Source organism: Hyalella azteca, unplaced genomic scaffold, assembly GCF_000764305.2.
Source record: "Hyalella azteca isolate HAZT.00-mixed unplaced genomic scaffold, Hazt_2.0.2 contig12949, whole genome shotgun sequence".
NCBI lineage: Eukaryota > Metazoa > Arthropoda > Malacostraca > Amphipoda > Hyalellidae > Hyalella > Hyalella azteca.
Window position 1 is genome coordinate 450,896 of NW_025942889.1, and position 25,399 is coordinate 476,294.

The 25,399-nt window shown below is 40.1% G+C and overlaps 2 protein-coding genes across 4 annotated transcripts; one reads left to right on the plus strand and one right to left on the minus strand.

Moving 5' to 3' along the window:
- Positions 1-422: 422 nt before the first annotated feature.
- Positions 423-14,926, plus strand: LOC108666370 (Golgi-specific brefeldin A-resistance guanine nucleotide exchange factor 1-like). Of its 2 annotated transcripts, none has more exons than XM_018153225.2 (17): positions 423-1,686; positions 2,074-2,258; positions 2,591-2,815; positions 3,207-6,207; positions 6,421-6,729; positions 7,056-7,224; positions 7,460-7,614; positions 7,854-8,094; positions 8,333-8,592; positions 9,117-9,473; positions 9,733-9,864; positions 10,417-10,536; positions 11,358-11,471; positions 11,717-11,882; positions 12,089-12,776; positions 13,339-13,579; positions 13,766-14,926. In XM_018153225.2, exons 1-17 carry the CDS (start codon positions 532-534, stop codon positions 13,901-13,903), a joined length of 7,656 nt encoding a protein of 2,551 aa, XP_018008714.1. In that variant the 5' UTR covers positions 423-531; the 3' UTR covers positions 13,904-14,926. The 2 variants fall into 2 exon arrangements, with proteins under 2 accessions (XP_018008714.1, XP_018008715.1); XM_018153226.2 differs by having other exon boundaries at positions 12,089-12,227.
- LOC108666371 (zinc finger protein 385B) lies at positions 14,903-23,111 on the minus strand (the record flags this gene model as incomplete). 2 transcript variants are annotated; one of them, XM_018153228.1, is given in 8 exon segments in its annotated part: positions 14,903-17,333; positions 17,527-17,660; positions 19,691-19,768; positions 20,454-20,583; positions 21,183-21,299; positions 21,849-21,941; positions 22,662-22,794; positions 22,996-23,111. In XM_018153228.1, coding segments are annotated over 8 exon segments (1,665 nt in total), but the record flags the coding sequence as incomplete, so codon positions are not given.
- Between the last annotated feature and the right edge of the window lie 2,288 nt (positions 23,112-25,399).

A 25,399-nucleotide genomic window follows, 5' to 3' on the forward strand; every position in this document is an offset into this window, starting at 1 on the left:
TGCAAGATTTTGATACCTAGTAAGTAGAAAAATTTCAATCCTGGATGAGTCAAGAGTCTCAAAGACTACCCATTTTCATTGAAAGTATGACCTCCTTTATGATGTACCTAGCCTTCAAATAATTTTTATTCTTGCCCAGCAATACCCTAGCGATGATAGGAATTTGTGGAACCACTTGAAGTATAAAAATTACTTTTCCAGTGTTTTCTGAAAGTGCCTGTCAGATATTCCAGCCTGTTGCTGCCTACAGTAACTTGTCATTTATAAACAAATGTTAATGGGTTGCCTACTTAATTATAATTTAACATTATCTTAAATAATGATTGCACTGTGGTTCAATTCCAAATCAAGATGAACTAAATAGAATATTTGAATTTTCTAAAACACAATTTATATGTCATAATTTTTTCTGCAGGGTAATTTTCTTGAAAATATTATGTATAAAGTTGTAGGAATTCATTGCTGATTACTATGTGAAAATGATATCAATCATGAATATATGATTAGAAGTTCCATCAAAGTTGCCAAGACATGGAGAGTAAAGAAAATGTTCTGCTCAGTGCAGCCATGAGTGGGAATCACTCCATGACTGAGGCACCTTCCCTATTTGTCCCCACCTCATTGGAAAGTCCCGCAATAAACTGCAATGCATCTTTCACTCCAACCATTCCTCAATATAATACTGTTGGCATTGCTAGTCATCAGTCTGACAATTCAAGTGAAAAGTCATCACTTAGTACTTGTATCTCATCACACACTACTGACTCATCTTATGAATTACCTCACCTAGAATGCTCTGCTTCAGAATTGTCAACAAATGTGCACAACCTTCACAATGGAGATTATCCCAATCAATCAAGTGCCTACAACAGTCTTCTGCAATCCTCAACAGAGGTTGTATCTGAGCTACAAATGTTGAGATCTTTTGATCTCTTACCTCCCACAGCTACCTACTTGATCCCAGTTGACTCTCAAGCAACAGGATCTCTTGCTCCAATAACTTCAACATCTCAAAATATTCCTCAACCACAAGCTCAGAATGTTATTAGTTCTCCTGCTGATGCAGTTTCCACTTCTCCTACAAGTCTTGCTCCTACGGGAATTAATTTCAATCCATTGTTCTCAAATTATGAAGCAGATCCTGAAAATGTACTGCAATTGGCTCCTGCATCTTCAGAGCTTCCTGATGGCTCATCAGCAACAATAATTTCTTCCATTGATGCTGCTATTGCTGAAACTTCTTCTGTTCTTGATGGTAGCAAGAACATCAAAGCCAGCAGTGAAGATGTACTTCCACCTTGCATTTTGCTTGAAAAATCTAACTCATCATCATCAATTTCTATTAGCGCACCTTTGAAAAATCCTTCATTTCAAAATATTAGCACTAATGATGCTGCAAGTGGGAGAATTGGAGGAACTGAAGTAAGCAATCCTGCTAGACCAATCAGCATTATGTCATCCCTCTCTCAACATCAGAAGACAACCCAAAAGTGCAGTATTAGACAAGCCAAGGATTTTTCAACTAATCATATTCCTTGTTTGGTTGAAGTTTCAACCAGTATGGAACAGCAGCACATGACATTTGGTCGTCCTACTTTGTGCTACACACGCATCTTGTTAGGGGAGATTATGGCTTTGCTGGCAACTATGAGAAGAGCTACCCCAAGATGGTCCCAACATCAAACTGTGAGTAATAGAGAAATCATGATTTTGTTCATCTTGTCTCCATTTATAAAATTATTCATTCATGTCAAGCCAATATTCCATTCATGCCATGCCCAAATTTCCAACTGGATACACTATTTGTTTTTTTTCATAATATTGGATAAATTTTTTGATGGATTGATTTGATAATAATTCCTATTGTTGAGCATGCTTGCTGAGTTACTTAAAGGTTTCAGTGCATTTTCTTCTATGATCATAAATTTAAATTGCAATTTTTCTGTTTAGTGTTATGCAACCATGGTAATTAAACCTCATTTGTACTTAAGATGTAAATTGCTGATCTCTACTTAGAAAATTTAATTAGTGATGTCTATGTCTGCTCATATTTTGACTTTTTAATTTTGCCAGGATGTTTCTCAAGATCCTCTGGTGTGCAAGCTACGTGAGCTTCAAGTGCACATAAGCTCACTCTCCACCCAACACGATCCCCCTCCCCCACCTCCTGCTGTATTCCTGGAACCCTTCTTGGCTGTCATACGCTCAGATGACACCACTGGCCCTGTTACCAAGACTGCACTTGCTTCTGTCAACAGGTTAATTTGCCTGCACTAGGTTTCTACTCTCAACTTATTTTCATCACTTATTAAATTAGAGTCCACACTTCTGAAATTGCAAACGCATTTAAATTATTTCTACTCCTATGTATACATTAATTCTATGAAGTGATTTTAATTACATAATGTTTGTCATGGTTTAAAATAGCTAAATGATGTTGATTGTCTATATTTTCCAGATTATATGTATGAAGCTTGCCTTGATTTACCTTGGCTTGATTTGCACATCAAAATATATTTTCCCTGGCTTGAAAGGTATTTGAACCTACTTATATTTGTATATAAGGGCTAAATAATCTGTTCAATTTCAGAATGCTGAGCTATGGACTGCTGTCAAGTGAGAGTCCTGGTGTGGCGGCGGCTGTTGAGGATATCGCCACTACCGTCACACATGCTCGGTTTGTTGGCACCGACCAGGGTGCTGATGAGGTCGTTCTCTGGGAGATTCTTGCCGTGCTCAAGACCCTGTTGCTCGGGCCTGTAGGCCACCTACTCACCAACGAGTCTGTTTGTGAACTGCTCAACTCTTCCTTCAGGTTGGATTATAAAATTATGAGGCAATCATTGAATGTTCCATCTATATGTTCTATTACTTTTTAGCGCATTTTCTCATTTATGGAAAAAAGGCGCTATTGTGCTCGTCATGTCTGTCCATCTGTCTGTCCGTCAGTCTGTTTGTCCATGACTTCACGTTTTCATCGACGAGAAAATGCGATCTCTGTCACTTACTGCAGTGAGTACATAGTTATATTTTTTATACTAAATGTTCAGGTAAAAATTTTCCATGGGTTTTCTGCTAAAGTTGCAGTAACTAATTATCCATAAGTTAATAATGTTTCTGGGTGTGTCAACATTTTCATGTATCTTAATTTTTTCACCTCCATTACAGCAGCTGGTTCATCCTTTCAACAGTAATGACTGTTACAGGATCTGCTTTGAGACGCGTCTAAGTGAGCTGCTCCGGAACTGCACAGAAGACGCACTATGTCAGATGGTGAGTCTGCTATTTGCCCGGCTGCCGCAGTTTGCTGACGATCCTAACTCAAGCAATGCCAGGAGGATCAGGATGAAGGCTGGAGGGGCAGCAGAGGCCAGCAAAAACAACAAAAAAGCCAAAACCTCGAAGCTTCTGCCGCGCAACATGAGCAACTCAGGTTGTCCGACAAACGACCACCAAGCAAGTGATGAGGAAATTAATTCCGTGCCACAGGGTTCTGCCCCAACTAGCCCAAATGGCGAGGTAAATGCAATTGTCACAACTAGTCTTACCACTGTAAGCTCAGATTCTCTATCTATCGAGGACAAAGATTGCACTTCTACTGTTGCTGGTGAAGGCAGTCCCGATTCTTCTTCAATTGATTCTGGGATTAACGATCAAACCAACCAAGACACAGGTAGTGTTGATATTTCCAACACTCACCTCCATCAGCAGGGCTCTCTTGACGATCTGCAGTCTCCAACTTCTGATACTAGTCCTTTCTTGGCTTCTCTGAATACCGATGACGCAGTATCCTTGAGTTCAGGAGAAGAAATTTCAAACACTGACTATAGTAATGTCCAGAATCTGTCAAACTCTACTCACCACAAGTCAGATGTACGCGTCAATACTCACGGAGTGAAGTTTACCCCAGCAGACTCGAGTGAAGGTGATTTAGTTCCATACGGAATGGCATGTGTAAGGGAGGTTCTTCGTTTCTTGGTCACTCTCACTAACCCGACCAATGACCAGAACACTCCCAACATGATTACCACCGCCTTGGGTCTTATCACAGTAGCTCTGGAAATTGGAGGAGAGCAGATCAATAAATGTTCGTCTCTACTAAAGTTAGTCCGAGATCAACTCTGCAGGAATTTGTTGCTCCTTCTCAAACCTGAAGTCCGTCCCACAATTCTGATGGCATCACTACGAGTTTGCGTCCTCATCTTTGAAAGCCTTCGGACCCACGTCAAGTTTCAACTTGAAATGTTTATGAGGAAACTCACTGACATCATCACATCAGAAGCTCCAAATGTATCTTACACACACAAGGAACTGGCATTAGAAACTGTTGTGCAACTATGGCGCATTCCGGGACTAATAGTGGAACTTTTTGTCAACTTTGACTGTGATCTTTACTCGGATAACATTTTTGAAGATCTTACCAAAGTTCTTTCAAAGAATGCTTTCCCAGTGCAAGGCCTGTATTCTACGAATATTTTATCATTAGATGCACTGTTGGCCGTTGTTGAAACGCTGGATTCGCACTCTCTGTCGCAGATTAAGGACAGAGACGATGTTAAACTACAATCCACTCTGAAAAATAGGAACGCTGCAACTAAAATTATTAGCAATATAGTGAGTCCTCCACCATCAGGCTACTTACTTGGCGTTGGGCTTCTGAATGGTTTTTGTCCAGTCACCCCCAAACTGAAGGCCTTCACCGTATTGAGAGATGATGAAGAGTTACTAAGAGAACATCTTCTGGCTCTCAAAGAAAAGAAACGGCTTCTCGCAACGGGTACTGACCAGTTCAATGTTAAACCTGAGAAGGGAATCCAATTTCTTCAAGATAATGGCATTCTCGGCACCACTACTGAGGATATAGCCATATTCATGAAAGAGAATCCGAAGTTGGATAAGAAAATGATTGGAGAGTATCTCAGCAAGAAGAAGAATGTTGGCATCTTATCTGCATTTGTAAAATCTTTTGCATTTACAGGCCTTAGGATTGATCAGTGCTTGAGAACTTTCTTAGAAACTTTCAGACTTCCGGGAGAAGCCCCCTTGATTGCTATCATCATTGAGTATTTCTCTGCCCACTGGCACACAAGCAATAACGAACCGTTCGGCAAGGAAGATGCTGCCTTCACACTTGCATATGCTGTCATAATGCTAAATGTTGATCAGCACAATCAAAACGCCAAGAAGCAAAATATTCCAATGACTCTGGAACAATTCAGGAACAATCTGCGTGGAGTCAACGACGGGAAGGACTTCGATCCTCAAATGCTGGAGGAAATCTATAACGCCATTTGCAGTGAGGAAATCATAATGCCTGCAGAACAAACTGGTCTAGTTAAAGAAAACTATCTCTGGAAGATGCTTTTGAAGCGAGGCGCGACAAAGGAAGGCATCTACATGCTTGCAAATGACGACCACTCTTTCGACAGGGACTTGTTTGGTATTTGCTGGGGTCCCACAGTGGCTTCATTGTCTTACGTCTTTGATAAATCAGTTGACGATGCCTTCATCCAGAAGTCGTTGTCCGGCTTTAAAAAATGTGCTAGTATATCAGCTCGTTATGGAATGAGTGATGTGTTTGATAATCTGGTTGTTTCCCTTTGCAAATTTACGGGCTTGACCTCAAGTGCTAGTCCGGCGGATGCCATTGCAGTAGAATTTGGAGGAAATCCAAAGGCCCAACTGGCTGCTAAAACCTTATTCCGCCTTGTGACGTTGCACGGGGATATTCTTCGGGATGGCTGGAAGAATGTGGTGGAGGTGCTGTTGCAACTTTTCAGGTGCCGTTTGTTACCTGCGGACCTCACAGAATCGCCGGACTTACTTGAAGGATGTGTAAGCCTTTACCGTCCTGCAAACAACTCCCAGCCGCGCGTGGAACCTAGTCTACTGTCGTCCCTCTACTCGTACATTGCCCTGGGTGACGGAGGCTCTCGTGGCTCATCACCCGAGGATGAAGAGTGCCGAAAACGTGCCAAAAAATGTATCGTTGACTGCCACATCGAGAAGCTCATACGAGAGTCTGCTTTCCTGCGACACGACTCGCTGAGCGACATGCTCAAGGCTATCATGATGTTGGGTGATGGCAGCTGCCTAGTCGCGGGAACGAGGAGCGGCGTGCACTCAGGCGTCGCTGACGGATTTGGCGGCGAGGGAGAAACCCTCGATGAGTATGGACATGCGCTGCTGCTCGAGGTCGTCGTCCAGGTAGGAAACGTGTCTTTATGTGAATATTTATACAATTTTTGGCTCTGGTAAGATTATTGGTGGTCTTGAGTTGTAAATTTCATTGCTGTATGCAAAGATTAATGCCATTCCCAGTTCCCATGAAAATATTTAGCATATTATATTACCTTGAAATATCCCTGCAGCAGCAGCATTGTTAGGAGTAAAAAAACTTTCTTGTATGTTTTCCCACAGATCATTATAGCAAACAAGGATCGTGCTGGCGCCGTTTGGACTCGTGTCCACGACTACATCTTATCGCTAATGAAGACCTGTGCCACTGGATACAACAAGCAGCCTGATCCAGGACCTGACGCGGCTAGGGCCAAACAACAAGCGGCGCCGAGTGGCGAGGGCGTGTGGCTCCTATGCCGGTGCGTGGCAGCGCTCCTGCGGCTTGCGGCTGTGCTGGTGCGGCGGCCTGAGATGTCCTCAGTTGCGTTGCAGAGCCTCAAGATGCTCTTCCTCCTGAACCCAAGTGCCCTCGTTGCCTCCTCACTCCAGGTATAGGTTTCTTCATTTTACTGGCACGTCGAAGTGAAAATGATGCGTGATCATATGGAAATATTTTTTAAATGAGCTCACAGTAATGTTTATGAGCTCATTTTTTTTTTGATTTACGACTTATTTTGTGCTAGAAAATTCTTTGGTATTGGGCATCTGTTATTGTAGAATCTCACCGACTAACAAATATGGATGATTAAAGCACTCGAGTATAAAACATGAAGTTTGATATTACTCTATCATGCTAATATATTTGATCACTTTTGCTTGTGTACCATGAGAAATTTTTTATTGCAAATTTCCAAAATTTTCCACCCGCGTTGCAGATCGTGGCTGGAGTTCACGAGGTGCTGACGCTGACGGCAGATCACATAACACGAGGCGAGGACTGGGCTGTGATCTTCGCCCTCATGGAGTGGGCGGGCGCGGGAGCCAGACCTCCCGCCCACATGGTGCTGCATCGGCTACACAACCTCAACATGCGCTCCTTGCCTGGTTAGTTTATACTTGTTTTGTTAGCGATATTTTCTTTACTTTCAGGCCATTGATATTTACTGTATTTCTACTGATGCTTCTTAAAGATCCGCTGTTTATTCAATATTTTGCAAGAATCAAAAATATTCGTGTGTCATGGAATTTTACACCAAATAGTCTTTTATAAAATGGGCCTCAGTCTTTCTTATCACACTTTGCAATATGCACTAGTGTGATAGATGTAATATGTGTGCAGAGAGCGAGGTTGGAAGCTCTTCAGGTCCCGACTCAGGACACTGCAGCGAAGTTGGCAGCGGCGTTGAGGGGGGCAAGAAGCCTCTCACTGACGCTTCTGGATCACGAGCTACCAGCCCTGAAGTTACTGGCACATCCCCTGGTGGCTGGATTATGGTGGGACCCGCGAAACTGTTATGGAAGACTTCTGGTTTTCCTTCATTTGTTTTCCTCATGTCAATGGTCCATCAATGCTATAAACAGATTTAAGAAAGTCTCGTTTCCTCCTGTGAGCCTATTACGATGTACAAATTTGATTGTTAACTGTTATAGACAATTCCGTGCGGATAATTTACTGTATGTTATTCAGAATCAAAGAAGAGGGTGTATTTACGGAAGCACTCATTGACCCATAGGTTGGACGCGAAGACAACGACGTGCCCTCGGGACCAGGCGCTTCCACGACCGCGGGTGTCACGAACGAGTGGGACATCGCGCTGCACCGCGACTTCTTAGCAGGCCTCCCTGTCACTGACGCTGCCGTCCGCAGCGTCGACACACTCGTCTTCCTCGTGCGGGAGCGACACATGACGCGCTCTAGTCTGCCCCATGCCGTTAATTGTGCAAGAACTTTTGTTGAGGCTACACTGCACGGTGGTGAGGCTCCGTAAGGTCTTGACTTTATTTTGAATGGCTTCTTACCAGCAGAGATTATCAGGATTCTGATTTAAAAATCTTAGTTTTTTTTTTGTCTGAGTAAACCTATATATATTTTATAGCGTTTTCATCCATATCGTATCGTTGTTATTCTTTACATTAAGATACCTTCATGAATTCAATAGTGCGCCATTGTTATTCGAAAGTATTAAAACTTAATAACTTTAACTTTGATCAGGACGTGCCGAAATTCAACAACAGCAGCAACAGCAACAACGGCATCGAGGTGACGTAGGAAAGTCGCCCCGACGGCGTCTCGGCGGACGTAAGCGCGGGGACGATCATAAGTCTTCAGGCAGCGGAGGGTCGGGGGGCAAGAAAGCAAGCACCGGCGGCGCTGTTCGCAGCAGAGGAGCGACGGGAGCCTCGAACGCTTACGACGCTGATGAATCTGACTCCGATGACCTACCAGCTACTTACCAACAGCTCTCAGAGAAGGTAACTTGTCACAGTAGTAGTAGTACTAGTGGTAGCAGGCAATTTACTTGAGGTTCTAATAAATATCTACTTTTCACCGAACTTGCCATCGAGGATATTAAAATTCTTCTGGTCAATTTCAGAGCTACTTTTTTACATATTTATTTTTTACCGCGATACTAGCAAATATAGTCTCAAATATTTTCAAGAGCAAATATAGTCTCGAGTCTTCATCTTTCATTTTAGTTTTAGGACTACGTATAGAAATACTTCTATCGAGTAACGGAGATGTCGATGTGTTTTGATTGTGAGTTTGATCTTTGAATGTGGATTCAAACCCATAGTTAAGGTTTTGAATCCACATCTGATTTTAAACGTGGTAATTTAAATGGGTCGAGTCATTGATAAATTTTACCTAATCCTTCCGATGACAATTTTAATTTCGTCATTTGTTGAACACGTAACTGATTTTGATATCAAGTCCTAATGTTTTTGTCATATTTTTTCTCTCAATATTTTGACTCTCGTTATCATATTTTTTTCAGTTATTAGATCTTCTAGACACTCTACACACGTCAGCCGGTTCTGTCATGGTCAAACCGTTAGACAACGAAAGTGCCCTGGCGGTGACTGACGATTATGATGAGAACTCTAACGCTTCTTCTGGCACTGAGACTACGGGCACAAATCCGCAAATTGCGGACGGTTTTCTACCACCCCCACTACCGTTGCCTGAACTCGACTCTAGTGTAGTGACGCGAACAAACAAAGTGCATCTTTCTGGACAAACCAGAATGTTGACTGGAGCTGAGCCGGGTCATGGAAAGGACTCTGGAACAGCGCCAATTGACTTCAGCTCAAGCTCAGTCCTTTGGCAAGAAGTTCTTTGTCCACTTTTACAAGTAAAAAGAATTTTTTGATCATTTTTACTTCTGCTATAATTTTTATGTTGCTTAGTTAACTAATATTCACAAATGTGCTTCACTTTTCCCTTTACTTTTCCCTTTGAGGGTATCTTGAATTATTTAAATTACATGTATTTAGGCAAATTGTATTGGCAAGGCCAAAGTCCCCCACAAATTATTTGTGAATATTTCTAAAGCTTTGTGTTAGTAGTTGTATAAATTAATGTAGCATCTGACACTGGCATATTCGTTACAGGGCATTGCGCGTTACTGCTGCGACAGCCGTAGTCGCATCCGCCATATGGCCATGACTTACCTGCAACGCGCGCTGCTCAACCACGACCTCCAGACCCTCGACGCTCATCAATGGGAAGCATGCTTCAACAAAGTCAGTTGTCATACATGCTTCTAGTACAATAAATGAATGTTTGTTTTTTATTAGTCGGACAGTTATCGTGCAATAATCGGGTATTAAATGGATGTCCCGAATTTTTTTTTTAACATTTTAGTAGGCCACTGACAGTGTTTGAGAACTCGTCTGACAAATAATCATACTTTTGAACTGAAAGCTACTGACTGTGCATGACGAACTCGAAAGTGTAATAGTCCTACTTTTGAACTGATGGCCACTGACTGTGTTCGGGAAGTCGATAGTGCAATAGTCCTTCTCTTGAACTGATGGTCACTGACTCACAGACTGTTTTTCGGAAGTCGATATTACAATAGTCCTACTTTTGAACTGATGGCCACTGACTGTGTTTGGGAACTCGATAGTGTAATAGTCCTACTTATGAACTGAAAGCCAATGACTGTGTTTGGGAACTCGATAGTGTAATAGTCCTACTTATGAACTGAAAGCCAATGACTGTGTTTGGGAAATCGATAGTGCAATAGTCCTTCTTTTGAACTAGGTGAAGCTCTCATCTGCATGTTTGTGCAGGTGCTCTTCCCTCTTCTGGCTGCACTACTTCCAGCATCGCAAAGCAGCACCGCAAGCACCGCTGAGGCTGCCGCTGGCACTGAAGAGAGCAGGCTCAGAGCAGCCACTCTCGTCCAGAAGGTTCATAATCTTAGTTAAATGCCAGCATTCAGACACGTACAACATTGCTAATATGTTTGGCGCCCTCTGTTTTTATTCGTAGCGACTAATTTTCACTCACAGAGTCGATTTCTTAGGGTATAACATACATGTAATTCACTTTTTATGTTCTTCAATTTCATTTTGATCTTAGTGATGGCAGTTGAGGGTTTCTTTGAGTTATTTACTTCTTAGACTGCTGGTTTTTAATAAATTCCTTATAAATTCATTACCATAGATTAAATATGCAACCAGAATTCAAGTACCAATTCAAGTTGTCAGAGCACCACCAGAGCTGTGGTGGTGCAGTGGTGAGAGACTCAGTCTCTCCCACCCAGCTCCCGGGTTCGAGTCCCACTGAGGACAAGTTCTTCCGGGAAGCTCAGCTCATGACCAGCTCAGCCATTCATTGAACTCTGGTTGATAAATGAGTACCTGGCTTGTCCAGGGTGTTGTGTAATGCAATAAAATGATTCTGGCGGGTCAGCGAGCCAGTGATGGTCGTAGAACTACCAGTGGCACCAAGTGCCCGGAAAAACTGACCTATCACCCCCCCCCCTAGTCGCCACTACCAGGATGGGCAATTACAACAACAACCAATTCAAGTTCCACTCATTAATTTACTGTTCATGTCGATAACTTAGTTTTGATTCGAAATGTCTGAAATTTTAACTTCATAAATTAATCAGCTCCACACAAATCCATTTTATTGGCTGGAAGAGATCTCTAAATTCTGTACACAGTATAAGCTCGATCTGAAGCGCTAGTTATATGGCCTCCAAACTTACAAATCGCATTTCTAGGTGTATCTACGTCACCTGACGACCTTACTGACGCTGCCAACATTCACCGCTCTTTGGCTCACAATCTTGGACTTCCTGGACAAATATCTTCACATCAATACCACCGATCATCTCGTAAGTTGTGCCGTTTCTTGGTTGAATTTTAATTGCATCTTCGCAAATGCCTTTCAGCTCTCCTCCAGAAATCCCTTGAATTATATTTCCCTCATTGCCGGAAAATATTTTCATTCGAATTCAGAGGAAAGTTTGGAAAGCACTTATTCATGTGCACGTTGATTTTTTTCTCGCATTTGTATTTCAGCATTCGACTTGTTTGGACCGGACGTATATCTCTTATACCGTGCCATTCTTCTGAGCAGTGCGATGCTGTACCGGAAATTCTGAAGAATATGTTGCTGGTGATGGAAACAACTCACGTCTTTCACACGGCCCAAGGTTTTACACGTCTCTGGTCGGTCACCTGGGATCGTGTTGACTCTTTCTTGCCAGGATTCAGGACTGAACTATTCAAATCTCACCCTCCGTGTAAGTTTCTGTGCCGTTGTAGCACATAATTTTTGAAAACTTCCATACAGATGTTGTTCGCAATTTGCTTATTACCTCGTGTAATTTGGTTAAAAATATTATTCAAACAACCGACATTGCAATCTTTTTTTCAAAATGAATGATTCTGCCGTTGTTTTATTTACTACTCAATCATAATTTATTGACGCATCTTGTTACTTTCGTAGCAAAGATCCACCGCATCGATGTTCCTGAGGAAGCCTCGACCTCTGAGGAAGCGTCGCTCTCTCAGGCCTCCTCGACGTGTGAGGGCACCAACACCGACGTGCCCTGTGCTGATGCCAGCGTAGATGCCCGTCTTCACAGGTCGAACACCCACCCACTGCTGGACGATAACCCGCTCTTGAGCACAGCAGCAGCTGCTTCCTTCACGCCTGTTCCTGTAGACATTGTCTTGCCTGCAGCTTCTGTGGCAACCACTCCTGCCACACACTTCGTTGCGGATCCTTCCTTTGCTGTGGCTTCATACGACAATTCTTCCACCCAGTCTTACATTCACTCGTGCACAGTATCGCTACCAGCACATGATTCTTTCACTTCTGGTTCTTCTTGTGCCAACTCTCCTACTCACAGCGTTTCTCCAAGGGGCCAACATAACAATCAAACCGATTTTCCTCCTGCAGCTAATACTGATGTTTCAAACTCGCTTGCCTCATTTGGAGAGTCGGCATTGATTACCCAGGCCCAAAGATTTTCTCAACCAAACTCGTTTGGCCCTTTGCCTTTGAGCTCGACTCGCCAGTCTCTAGGTTTGATTTCAGGACCCTCTCTTCCAAGTGGGTCAATGTCAGATGATGAGTCTGCCCATGGTAGGCAGTTTCATCACACCACCGTAGAAGATCTAACTACCACCAGGTAAATATATTTACTTCGTGGTACCCGAATTCATACTTTACTTATTTCTTGTAATTGACAACCTACTTGGACTTTGTTGTGTTTTGCATCAGCTTTTTTATGCTTTTATGCTTCAGCTGCTTTTATGCTATCATAAGCATTTTTATTTCCCTTCAAGAGTTTTACACGATTCATTGGCATTAATGGTTCATCGGCTTGTAAGTTTTTAAGAGTTCAGTTATTCGGGCATCTCATAGGTCTATTTAAAAGCTCAGGAGCAGCAGTAATAGTTGTCTTCCCTCTTATTTAGTTAAACCAATTTACTCAAACCTTACTATTGTTACCCGTCCTCCTCTATTTTCAGGTCGCATTTTACGTACAGAAATTGAGTTTTCCTATACCACTTTTCATCGTATTCGCATTGATTAATACTTTCTGTCAGTTTTTAAAGTCTGAGTATTCTACTTACAGCATTTAAATTATTGTTTGTGCTATTTTTTATGATTGATTTTGTTTCGTGTGTTGTGTTTTTTTTTTAATTTTATTAAAAATTCTAATTTGTTCATTTTCTTCCGCCCTTCAGACTGTCTCTTAGTGAAGAATCTTTAACCTCATTCACCTCTCAAATAATTTTACATCCGCCTCTCCCTGCCTCAACCCACACTTTTTCTCACGCTTCCACACAACACATGCAATACAACACCGCACCCTTCACCATCCCGCGTTTTTTCGAACGCAGCGCGGAAGTGGGCGACCGCATAGACACTGCGTCGGTCACTGGCGTTCCTGATCGCTGCTACGCTCCTCAGCAGTCGAACGAGCAAGTAAGGCGAGCTTTAGCTCTATTTTTTTGAAAGATTCAAAATTCTAAGATTTTTTTTAATGTGCGGTAGGTGCGTTGCCAGTTCAAACACTGTGTCCCCACTAAAATAATACCAGTTCACCACTTTCACACTACATGTTTAGATTCCTACTTCGGCTAAGGCTCAAGTCACGATTTTTTTTTGCAGAATGACGTGATTGTCACTCCTCCCAGCGGTCCATCTTCAGCACAGCCACTCACCGCGTCTCATCTCTTCCGTCCCAAGTTGGACGGAGAGGGTGAGGACCCTTTCCAAGGCCTCTCTTTGCCCATCTCGGGTATTTAAACCATCAGAATCCGGCATTCTGCTGTCAATTTCTGGTATTCACATCATATCCCGACGTTGTGCCAGTAAATCGCATGATGTTTAACGTCCAGCAATATATATTCACCTTATGCTCGTAACCTGCGTTCTAGTTCATTATTTAAAAATGTCAAGTGAAATGAAATTTTAAATTGAGCACCAGCCTCCCTTTTCCAATTTCATTCGTAAAGACAAGCATTTTTAGTTGGTGATTGAAATCAGTCTTTAGTTGGTGATTGAAACGAGGACTGGTGTCTTATAATCTCCACTTTATCGCCAGTAGAGCAATTGTGGTGATTCTTATGAGAATATACTCGCATTCTATTTAACGTATTATGAATCAAGAAAGCAGAAAAGTTAGATATGATAGACTAGGATGCTTTCTCGCCTGCCCCGTTCTGTCTCAGCTATCGTCCTGTATTCTCGTTGGTAATTCAACTTGAACTTGTGCATCTAATTATTTATCGTAAATCTGCTAAGGTTTCTTGACATCAGCATTTGGCTGCAGGGTTAGCATAGACAGAGTAGCTGGATGGGGTTACGGCAATGTTCGTGACTAGTAAACTCTGTGCATATTATTAGAGAACTCGGAATGTGTATATACATAAGTATATATAGCATTTGTTTTATACTCAAAGTTTAGTCGAGATTTTATTTATTGTGTGCTAAGCGTGTACATCATTACTTCGGGACGTCTTTGTTGACAGTATTGCATAAGCTCTTAAAGTTAAATACAACTCTACGATCCATGTTGTTGTTGTCGACGATAGAATGCATTCGAATGAAGCATAACATCGTTACAACACAGCACATAACGACGGGGGGAGGGCACGAAAACTGCCGTAATTCCGCCGTCCTCCGCACGTAAGGCATGGATACTAAAATTCGTGTTCATAGTTTAGGAATAATTTTTGCTTCGTGGAGTTCTTTATGTGTGCAGTGATTGTACATTAATTGCCATGTAACATAACGCTGATGAAATGGGAAATAAATGAATAACATTTTTATTATTCTTCTGTTGAACATAAAATGGTATTGTAAAATGACTCGTCATTCGATTTTGCGCGGAAAAAATTGTGTACAAGCACACGAAATGATGACTATTTCTAATCTGAAATGTCGAAGTGAAGGAATGGTTTGCAACACTGCAAACCAACGTGCAAGATGACATAGGACATTGGAGCTAAAATTTTTTGAAATTTGTTAAAATATGTTGATATCGATCAGTATATATCTACCTTCAAATTTTTTGTCCCATTGTAAGCGATAACGAGAACGCGCTAATTTATAAAGAATGTAGTTAATTCACGCCGTCATCAAATTCAAATACAGCCCCTTATTAAATAGACAAAGTCACAATGATACAACATAGAAATTTGAATGTCTATGCAATAATAAACTACTTTCGTCTAAAAATCGGTCAAGGACTTTAATTGCGGCAAATACGTGCAGCTTAGCGTTACGAAAACTTTCGAGTTACTCAACACCGTAATAACATAGATTTCATGACGGAACGAAATATGCTGTAATGCACCTCAAGGTAAGATATGTCTTCTTTTTAGAGGCGTCTTATAATGGGCTAATTTTGAAGTGTCTATCACGACAAATTTAATTCACTGTGCCGTGCATGTTCTTGAAATGCCCGGTTTGCAAAACGTTTAAATTTTAAGCTTGTTCTAGATAGCAAACAATTATTTGACATTCAACGCGTTCTTTCTCTACTAAGCTAAGAATAAATGCTGCACTTATACGCTGACACGTACAACATATGATGAATGAAAATACTTGAATTGACCCTTATCGCCTTGGAACGGCACGGAGCAATCTCAGTAGCGATGATTATAGCACTACCATACCACGCACTTCGCGCAGACTCGAGCTGAACATTAACGTAATTTTTTTTCATCAATATTTGTCTTCAAACGAAGAATTGACGGCTTATATGCGTCCCAAGCATGAAAAAGAATGACAAGTGTTAGGCTTCTCTACCTAATGGACTTGGGAGATGCGATGTTACCTATCAGGGGCCGAACTATCGAAAATAGTCGAGAGTTAACATCTTCAGCCAATCACTGACGACTTTTCAAAATAAACACACTAATGACAGGCGAAAAAATCGATCGCTACAAAAAAAAGTGGATAATTCTCATAATAATTTTACATTTCTTATAAGATTTATAAGAAATAAATTCGTTTTTCTGCGCATCCAAGGCCATAAGGGTTCAGTTCTGATCATTGCACTGTACAAACATTAAGCAATAAAACACTGAAATGAGATAATTTTTGAAATTCGAGTTAAAATTGCAGTACGGTGGTAGCCACGAAATCAAAATTTACCTTTCATAGTTGACAAAAATCGTAAAAGCTATTTGACGAGTTCACTGATATGCAAACAACCAAGACATTATGAAGATATCAATTCTGAGAAGATTGATAAGAAATTCGTCTGACAAATGACGGATGACCTCTTTCATACCCAGATCGAGATAGACTCAGCCAGCGACAGAATAATATGCTTATGGATCAAATTGACCCAAGCATTGTTGTTCTAGTAATTTTGTGTCGATGGAGGAGGGTACGTTGTAGCGACAAACCCTTCGGCCCAGGGACGAGACTCCTCGCCCCCGCCATAGTTTTCACCCGTCCATTCCTGGTGATACACATCAGCACTGACTCCAGCAGATACATCGCCACCAGGAACATAAGAATTATTAACGCTTCCATCCCAGCCATGAGTAAAATCTCCAGTAGCGTAATTTGTAGCGGATTGTCCGCCATGTCGATTATCGCCGTATCCTCGATGACCTGCTCTCATTGAACGAAAAGGGATCCCATGCGTGAAGTTCGGTCCCCCACCACCTCTGACTGAAGGCTCAACAGCAACCCATTCATTCGTTGTGTTTGCCCCATAATTTTCTTGTGAGCGATTGTTATCCCAACCACGAGCACCATAAGGCATCGCCGTTTCTGAATCGTCAAAAGTCCGTTTCATACCGCGAAAAGAATTTCCTCGACCTCTATTATTCCAATTTCTTGCATCACAAGAAGTATCTTCATTGATAGGCTGTGTATTTCCAAAACCCTCACCGGGTGCATTAGGGCCACCTCTTCCACGTCCCATGAAAGGTTTTCTGCCACTCCAAGAAGCAAACGCGTCCCCACCTCGACTTCTCATTCCACGACCACCTCGGCTAAAATATGGCCGGCCGCGGCCGCGGCCTCGACTGCCACCTCTTAATCGCTCGCTTCTCGGTGCCCAAGAGCCTCTACCCCTAAAAGGCCCATCACCAAATGACACCTCTGGGTTTGTCCACGGTCCATTGCTGGGTCCTCCGCGTCCTCGTCTGCCACGTCCTACAGGGCTTCCGGTGCGTCCTTGCATCTTGTCACTGTGCTTCTTCGAAGACAGATGCTGAAAAAACGCGTCCGATTTAGAGTTTATTATATAATGTCGATATTGATAGTTAATGACATAAACTCAAACTTTGAGTTTCGCAACTGACTGAAGTTAAAATTGCATAAGGCAAAAAACTAAAAACGCAGAAATCTTAGTATGTTATATGTTTTGCAATATTTCGACAAAGCGGCCTGCACAGACAACACACCTGGACGAGCTGAAGCTCGGAGTTGCAATGCGCACTACAAGGGTTGCAGAAATAATAGCAGCTCAGCTCCGTTTCAAACTTGGACACGAATTCAGGAAGGTTGAGCTCTTGAGGGACAGTGCCTTCAGTACCCTCTATCAATATTGAAGATGATTGAAAATCACTCTAGTTTCGGGAGGTCGCAACTCGTCGCGGTTTCAAAACATGAGCAGAAACTCTCACAACATATTTCGAAGAGGAGTGTGTATTTTTGCACAATCGAGCACTTGTCATGTCATGAGCAAAAACGAGACAAATAAAAGTGCTGTTTTGTGCAAAATTAGACAACATCCAAATCAAAATATGAGTGGCACACCAAATTAAAGATATGCTCTTTGAACCGATTGGAATCATAACAACAACAAACGAGTGGTTGCAGAGAATCAACTGACCATCATTTCTTTGAGAGTGTTTAAGCATTTGATAGCAATGCGATGAGAACATTTAAGTTGATTCCTCTTAGTGAGACCAGTGTCGTCAGAGTTTGGTAGCAATTGCAGAACAGTCAAGCACAAATAAAAGGCACCTAAAGTACAAGTTGCGAAGATATAACGATCACAAAGAGCAAGATAACTCTTATTCTAAGCGGATTAAAACAGGGTCACACATAATTATCTCAGCAAGTTAAGTCTAATTTTCACGCAATACTCTTCGTATTTCACACTACGTCTCCCAGTTTGTTTATGAAGCAAAAATTCTTAGCAAATTTTAAAATACTAAAAAATGTCAATCACGTTCGTTTACTAATATTCGCCTCGCTTGCATTGAATATTTCACTCACGTGATGAGCTCATAATACTGAGAACTTTACCCTAAATAAATCAAACAGATTACAACTGAAAACCGAAATCTAACACCCACAGTTTTGAATTGATACTTGGCATTAGTTCGTGGACAAATTCTGCGATTGTTCCAAAATCTGAGAGCAGCGACACTCCCTGTCATCAATCGTCCTCGACTGATCCAGTGAACTCGTTTACTAGTTCCCTGTGATTATCAGCCGAAATGAGGACCGATTGTCATGGTAGATTATTCAATCATATCAACGAAAAGGGGAAAAATATTGTTAATTTAGGCATAGAGAATAACATATACAAATTATAAAGAGAAATTTTCATTCATCAATACACATACAAAAACCTGGTTCAGGTTATAACTGTGAGTAATTTCTAGACTTTAGGTTCCTGTAATCACAAGAATCTAAAAATATGCTGAAGCATCGGTACGTACCTAGCAAATTTAAACTTCACTTCTTTGCCTCTCTTAAGATTTCATGTTAGTTATTATTATTTCACACTGTAATACAGCTGCAGGAAAATTGCATCTAGAACGTTAGAGTTGAGAATTTCAGTAGATTTATGAATTAAATTTCAATGAAAGAAAGCAGAAAATATGGAGTAATGCGTGTATTGCAGCGAATGTACAAACGGCAAGTTTTGCCTGCGGTAAAAAGGTAGTTAAAATGAGCTGCAGGAATTGAAACTAGCATGAAGCGTTGGAGATAAGTGTTAGAATAACAACTAGAGCATAAAAAAGAGAAAAAGTAATTCTGGAGAGATTTTTTGAAGCATAAAGTACTAGTACCTACATAAAATTTCATCTGTTCAAAATATGTTGATGTTATTGAAATCTTCCAAAAAAACATTAACAAATTAACAAATAGCCCGCGAGAACAAGATTCTTTATTATTCAAAAGTTGACTCTAATTTAACATAATTGACTTCGCCAGAGCCCGAAGTATTCAAATTCCACCGTAACAAAAAATTGAGCAGTCAAACATTCATTCAAATACATCAATTGAATTCAATGAAAGGATGATCTTGAGGAATTACCTCTAATAGTATAGTCTAATAATTGACATTTTCATCCAACAAAATACTTAACTAGAGTATATCATGATATTCAAGTCGTACAGCACTCTGATTATGAGAGAACACACAAGGCAACTTGTTTTTATTGGTCAAGAAGATAAAATATAAATATATAAAATATTAAAATATATAAAATAGCAAGCCACTCGGTAATAGGACTGGATTTCACAGTTGAAGTTAGTCTCCAAACCCATGTTAGTGACACTGCAAAAAGTCTATCAATTGAAAGATCTTTGTAAATATCATTGGCTCACCTGCAGTCTCTGCCGTCGATTTCTTCTTCTTCTTCTTTTTCCTCTTCTTTGCTGCAACACCAAGAATCTCAGAGCCGTCTGAAGACAACAAAATTAGTGTCAATAAGACCATTAAAAACTTTCACTTCATCGTGGCACAGATTAATCCTGTTTAAATTCTGCTGAAAAAAGCGTACACAAGTTGGTGCACCGACATAACTAAAGAAACCATAGGGTAGTGTTGCTACCTTTCAGTTAAGCTGATAGACCTTTTACAGGAAAAATTTCCTATGAACTTGGATCAAATTTGTTACCTGAAAACTGAAATTCAGTAAACAGCCATTGTTTCCTCTAACAGAATTTTTTGCTGGTGATACCTATGGAAGAACTATAAAAACTGTTACATGGGACAGGTATACAATACTGTAAAAAGATGACAGCAGGAATGACGGAAATCAAGATCACTTGTTCAGCACACAAATGACAAATGTAAGTGAAAAGATTTATTTGTACTCCAACTGTTTCGAAAGTGTCTCAAGAAAGTTACAGAAGCAAACATTAGAAAGAAATTGCTTATCCAAACATTGAAGCAGAACCAGAAGAACTGAAGTTTGAATGACACAAAGGTTCGGAAAAATGAGCTTATGGTCAAACTAAATCATAAAGTTTGATGCCAAAAATGAGTTACTTAAATGATTTCAGTAGCAATATTCCATTTCTTTCTCAATAAATAGGTAAACTTATTGTTTCGATTAGCACAATGATACAGCTTTGGATTATTTACCAGTTACGTCATCAGCAGCACCGTCAGGGCAGGAGCGCTTAGCAGGAGGCACACTGCCAGCATCGTCAGCTCTTTCACGTTTGAGGGCGTTGGCCTTGTGCTTATTGCCTGCCATGTGTGTCGCCAGTAACTGGAATATAAGCAAGATTTGTAAATTTTTGACACGATCTGAAAGACGTGTGTTGCCATCTATTCGAACATGACATACCTACCTATAAAGACTCCTTGCAACGCTGCTGTGAGATGCAATAGTATATAGCTGACTAAACTATACTATATAATAGTATAGTTTAGTCAGTGGGGATATTGTAGTGAATACGTTTTCAGCTTGGTATGATTTTGGTGTCTAATTAAACGCCAATTTTAATTCACGGTTTTAGAATAAAAGAATGCATGCGGTGTTGATGAAAGGTCTAAAGGTCTGTCCATTAGATTGGTGAACATCCTTGTTCAATTCCGACTAGCTGGAAGACATTGCCAATACAACTTCGGGCGTTTGGGTGCATGTTGAAATGAAAAATACTGCGTTCATAAAATATGTAAACATAAAAACATATTCAAATACTAAAATTAGAAGGTTTTCATAGGGAAAATTATCTTTTACAGAGAGGACAATATTACCATGAGAAGAGTACCTATACTTTCTATAACATAGATAATTTTAATCAATTTCACCAAATTGATTCTATGCTTCACTAAAATTTTAGTATAAAATATACATAAAGTAACCTGAGGGGAGTTGACTGTGATGTCACAGACAATGCATCGAATGACGCCAGAGATTTCATTCCTCTCAAACTCATGGTTCATGGACTCCAAACTCTTGAGAAGCTCTGCACTCTTCACCTGATAGAAAATTTTAGTGTTAACATGTAAGCTATGAAGGAACGTCATATAAGTGATAGAACAAATAATTAGTAAAAGCAAGGATTCTGCCATTTTTAGATAAACATTAATTTTATCTATCATAGGTAAGTTGTGCTTTATTTTGTTCCTTCAAAAGCCTGCATGTGAATTTTCTTTAAAAAAATAGCTGGTTTCCAAAGGAGGTTTACTCTTCCCATTAACATGAAACCTTATCTCCAATAAATATATATCTACATTGAAAGGAATTGGTGTAAAAACATCTCTATTTCTATCATTTGCATTGTTATCTTGGCCTGCATAGCACCGAACATAACAACTTCTTTGACTTTTTTCTTCAATTCACTAAGTGGCTTCAAGATTGCATTTGAACTCATCATTACATGCTGAAATTATTATATAAATAAAACATAACTTATAGATACATAGGAAACACATTGGCACACACTATTTTAGAAGGTCTAACAGAAAGTCTCAAGTTTTCTGATACATGTTTAAAAGAAGGGCAAAAGGGGCAAATATGGCTGTCACCTTCCTCTGATGTTTAGAGCCCGCCATATGGCTCTGAAGAACACCTTGGGAAAAGAAGCTCAGCTCGCACACATCACACCTCACTACCATTGCCTGCACACAAGTAACCATCAGTAAAAACCCAACAAGAACAAAACAGTTTCTAAACAAATTTAGATTCCTGTTTTGTTGACACAAAGAAGTTAATATTGCAATAGATGACAAGGAGACAATTAAATTTTAAGCAGAGAGGAGGAAAAAAATATAAAAATCACACAAAACTTTTGGCAGGGTAGTAGTAGGTACCTCTAATAAACCATATAAAATATTCATTGAATAAATGAACCAGGAGTCAAAAGTTTTATATATCTTTCACAAAGCACTATCTAAATACAGTATAGGGATAAATTTGCACATTCAACACATTCCCTACACATATGGATTGCACTGCAAATTTCAGTTCACTAATTTGTTTTATTTAACAATCAGCCTTTTGTGCAAACACAAGTACTGTAAAAGAGAAAGTTTACCAACAAAATTTCAAGTTATATATAGGTACTATGTGTTTATCAAAACTGCATAACGAAAATTATTTATTATATTATTATAATAATATTTGGTACACTGGGGTCCCAATACCCAGTAGTAGAATATCATTGCTGATACACATATGGCCCCTATACGCAGGAACATGTTAATCATTCTCATTTGCCACAACACTTTAATTAAATTCATATGAAAATAAACCACCACCATACAAAATAATCCAGAATTTAGAAAGGGCATAAGGATATAAATGAAACGTCCAAAAATAAATATATATATACTACTCACACGAGGCTGAGGAAGATAAGCACCGATGGTACTGGCCGCAGCAGCAGATATAGTAATCGGAGCTATTGAGTCAACATGAGGACTCAACCTCTCAGATTTTACGGCCTCTTCTGTTGCAGCCATTGGAAAATTGCTGCAAATAATGATTTGGTTCAATGAAAGACAATTTTCACTCTTGAGAATTCCTACATTTGAGGAGAATTTCACCATTAAAGTGCAACATACTCAAATGACTAATTGCAGGAATATTTTTAACAGGATAATTGTAAGTAATTTTTGATGCATGAGGATTTATGAGTAGGTAAAATTGACTAAATTAAATTATTCAACTCACTGAAAGAAAAAGGGTGATGGAATAACAGGGAAGACACTCTGTTGTTGATGAGCCTGCTGTAAAAAGCTAAATTGCAGAAGTTCAAGTTGGTAATTCAGATTTTCCTGAAGTGCAACCTGACAGGCAGAAAGGAAGATTCCAAAGTTAATAAAAGTATGTAAACAAATTCAACCAGGAAAAAGTCCCTAAATTCTGTTGAAAGTATTATCTTATAGACTCGCACACTATAATAGATACGGTATATATACCATGGGTATATAGATATATATATCTATTATAGAGCCATTTTACTTGCAACAATATTCTTCTATTTTGATAGATAAAATTAATTCATCCACTAGTATCTAGCCTAGACTGCAAATTAGAACTTGATATTGAAGATATTATGATTATTAGTTGAAGTAAAAGAACCTTTCCTGGCTGGACCTAACCTTAGTAAAATTGTAAAAAAAGTGTCAAAAAAACTATTTTTCACACCTCTAACCCTAATTCTAACCATAACCTAACAAAGTTTTTGTTAAGAAGCATGTTGCATAATAGCATTCATTCTTTTTTTTGTGTTGCACTATCAGCAAATACTAATCTTAGGTAGATTGTGCGACATGGGTAGGTACGTTACGTATTATTTGTTAGTTAGGACGCAATAGATCACATTAGAATGCAATAGATCATGTTAGAACGCAATATATCGTGTTAGAACGCAATATATCGTGTTAGAACGCAATAGATTGTGTTAGAACGCAATAGATTGCGTTAGAACGCAATAGATCGTGTTAGAACGCTATAGATTGTGTTAGAATGCAATAGATCGTGTTAGAACGCAATAGGTTGAGTTAGAACGCAATAGATGACGTTAGAACACAATAGATTGCGTTAGAACACAATAGATTGCGTTAGAATGCTATAGATCGCATTAGAATGCAATAGATCAGGCTATAACACAATAGATTGTGTTAGGATGCTATAGATTGCGTTACAACGCTATAGATTGCGGTAGAATGCAATAGATCACGACCATCACGTTTGAACACAATAGATCACGTTAGAACAAAATAGATTGTGTTAGAACACAATAGATCGCGTTAGAACACAATGGATTGACAAGTTTCTTCAGTAGTAGCAGTAGCCAGACATATGCACATTGTCATTGGGTGACAGATACAAGCAATCAAGCAAGCTGCAGATGCGCGCGATGGCGGCGGGGCTGATTGAGCAATCTATAGTTTATGATCGCTTTATTATTGATCGGTCATGCGTCATGGCAGCCCAAGCCATAGTTTATGATCGGCCATGGACGCCGATTTAAGGTCAAGGTGGCTAATGGAGAGCTTGAAAAGACGCCGATATCTCGAGCTGAAAGGCCCTACTTTACAGCCTGGACACAGGGTGTTGTATTCCGACACAGCTCACACAGGGTGTCGGAATTACTAATTAGGATTTCAAAGCACTGTCGGAATTAGTCTCAGTGCTCTCACAAGTCACAATAATGACAATATGCCCCATTTAGTCATACACAGTGTATGAATTCAGCAATTTTGTAGATTTGAATTCTAAAGGCTTTTAATTTTAAATACATATGGCAACAGTTTGTGACATTTCATCATTGCTGGTGCATAGTGATGATAGTGTGGTTTTTTGAGAGCAATGTAAACCAATCACAACTCAAGTTGCGCATACGGTGATCTATTTATAGCCAAAAATTTCTTGCTACATCCTTAAGGTGTCGGAATATGGTGTGTTAACCCTAGGAAAATTCTAATCCTGAGTCAAAATGAGTCAATAAATCTAATGAAGCTACAATCACGGTATCACCCAGTTCAGCATCAGTACTTCACATGCCACACTCAGGATGATGTATGTTTTCGGTGAATTTTCCCGCGCATTTTCACTTTTTTTAAGCTATTGCTGTGCACAGTTGGCGCAATGTAATGAAAATTGATTCTCTTCGCGCACATGTTCGCGCAATCCCGGTCATCAATTCTATGTCGCGCTGCCGCGCACGAGCAGTTTGTGGAGGAACAGACGTAATACTCACATTACTCACTACTCAGTACAGTATGCCTTTAATTATCTTTCAATAATATATGATTTCTCTTGATACGGAAATTTGGTGAATGAGAAATCTAGAACTTTATTTTAGAAGAAATTTTCTCCAAAGTCAGGGTAAACGCGGTATATTCCGACATCGTAGGTAATTCCGTCACCTCTCCAGCTTTTCCTTTATATTAAGCTTTGTTTCAGTTCCATGCATTCATTGATGGTTGAAATGGTGATGTCATACATTTGCGTGTCGAAATACTGCAAAAACACTAGGTCTTGGCCATCTAGTGGGAAAATATTGAGATCCAAAGAGAGACAATGCATGCCACGTGGTGAGATCATCAAAAAATGTGTCAAATTTGAC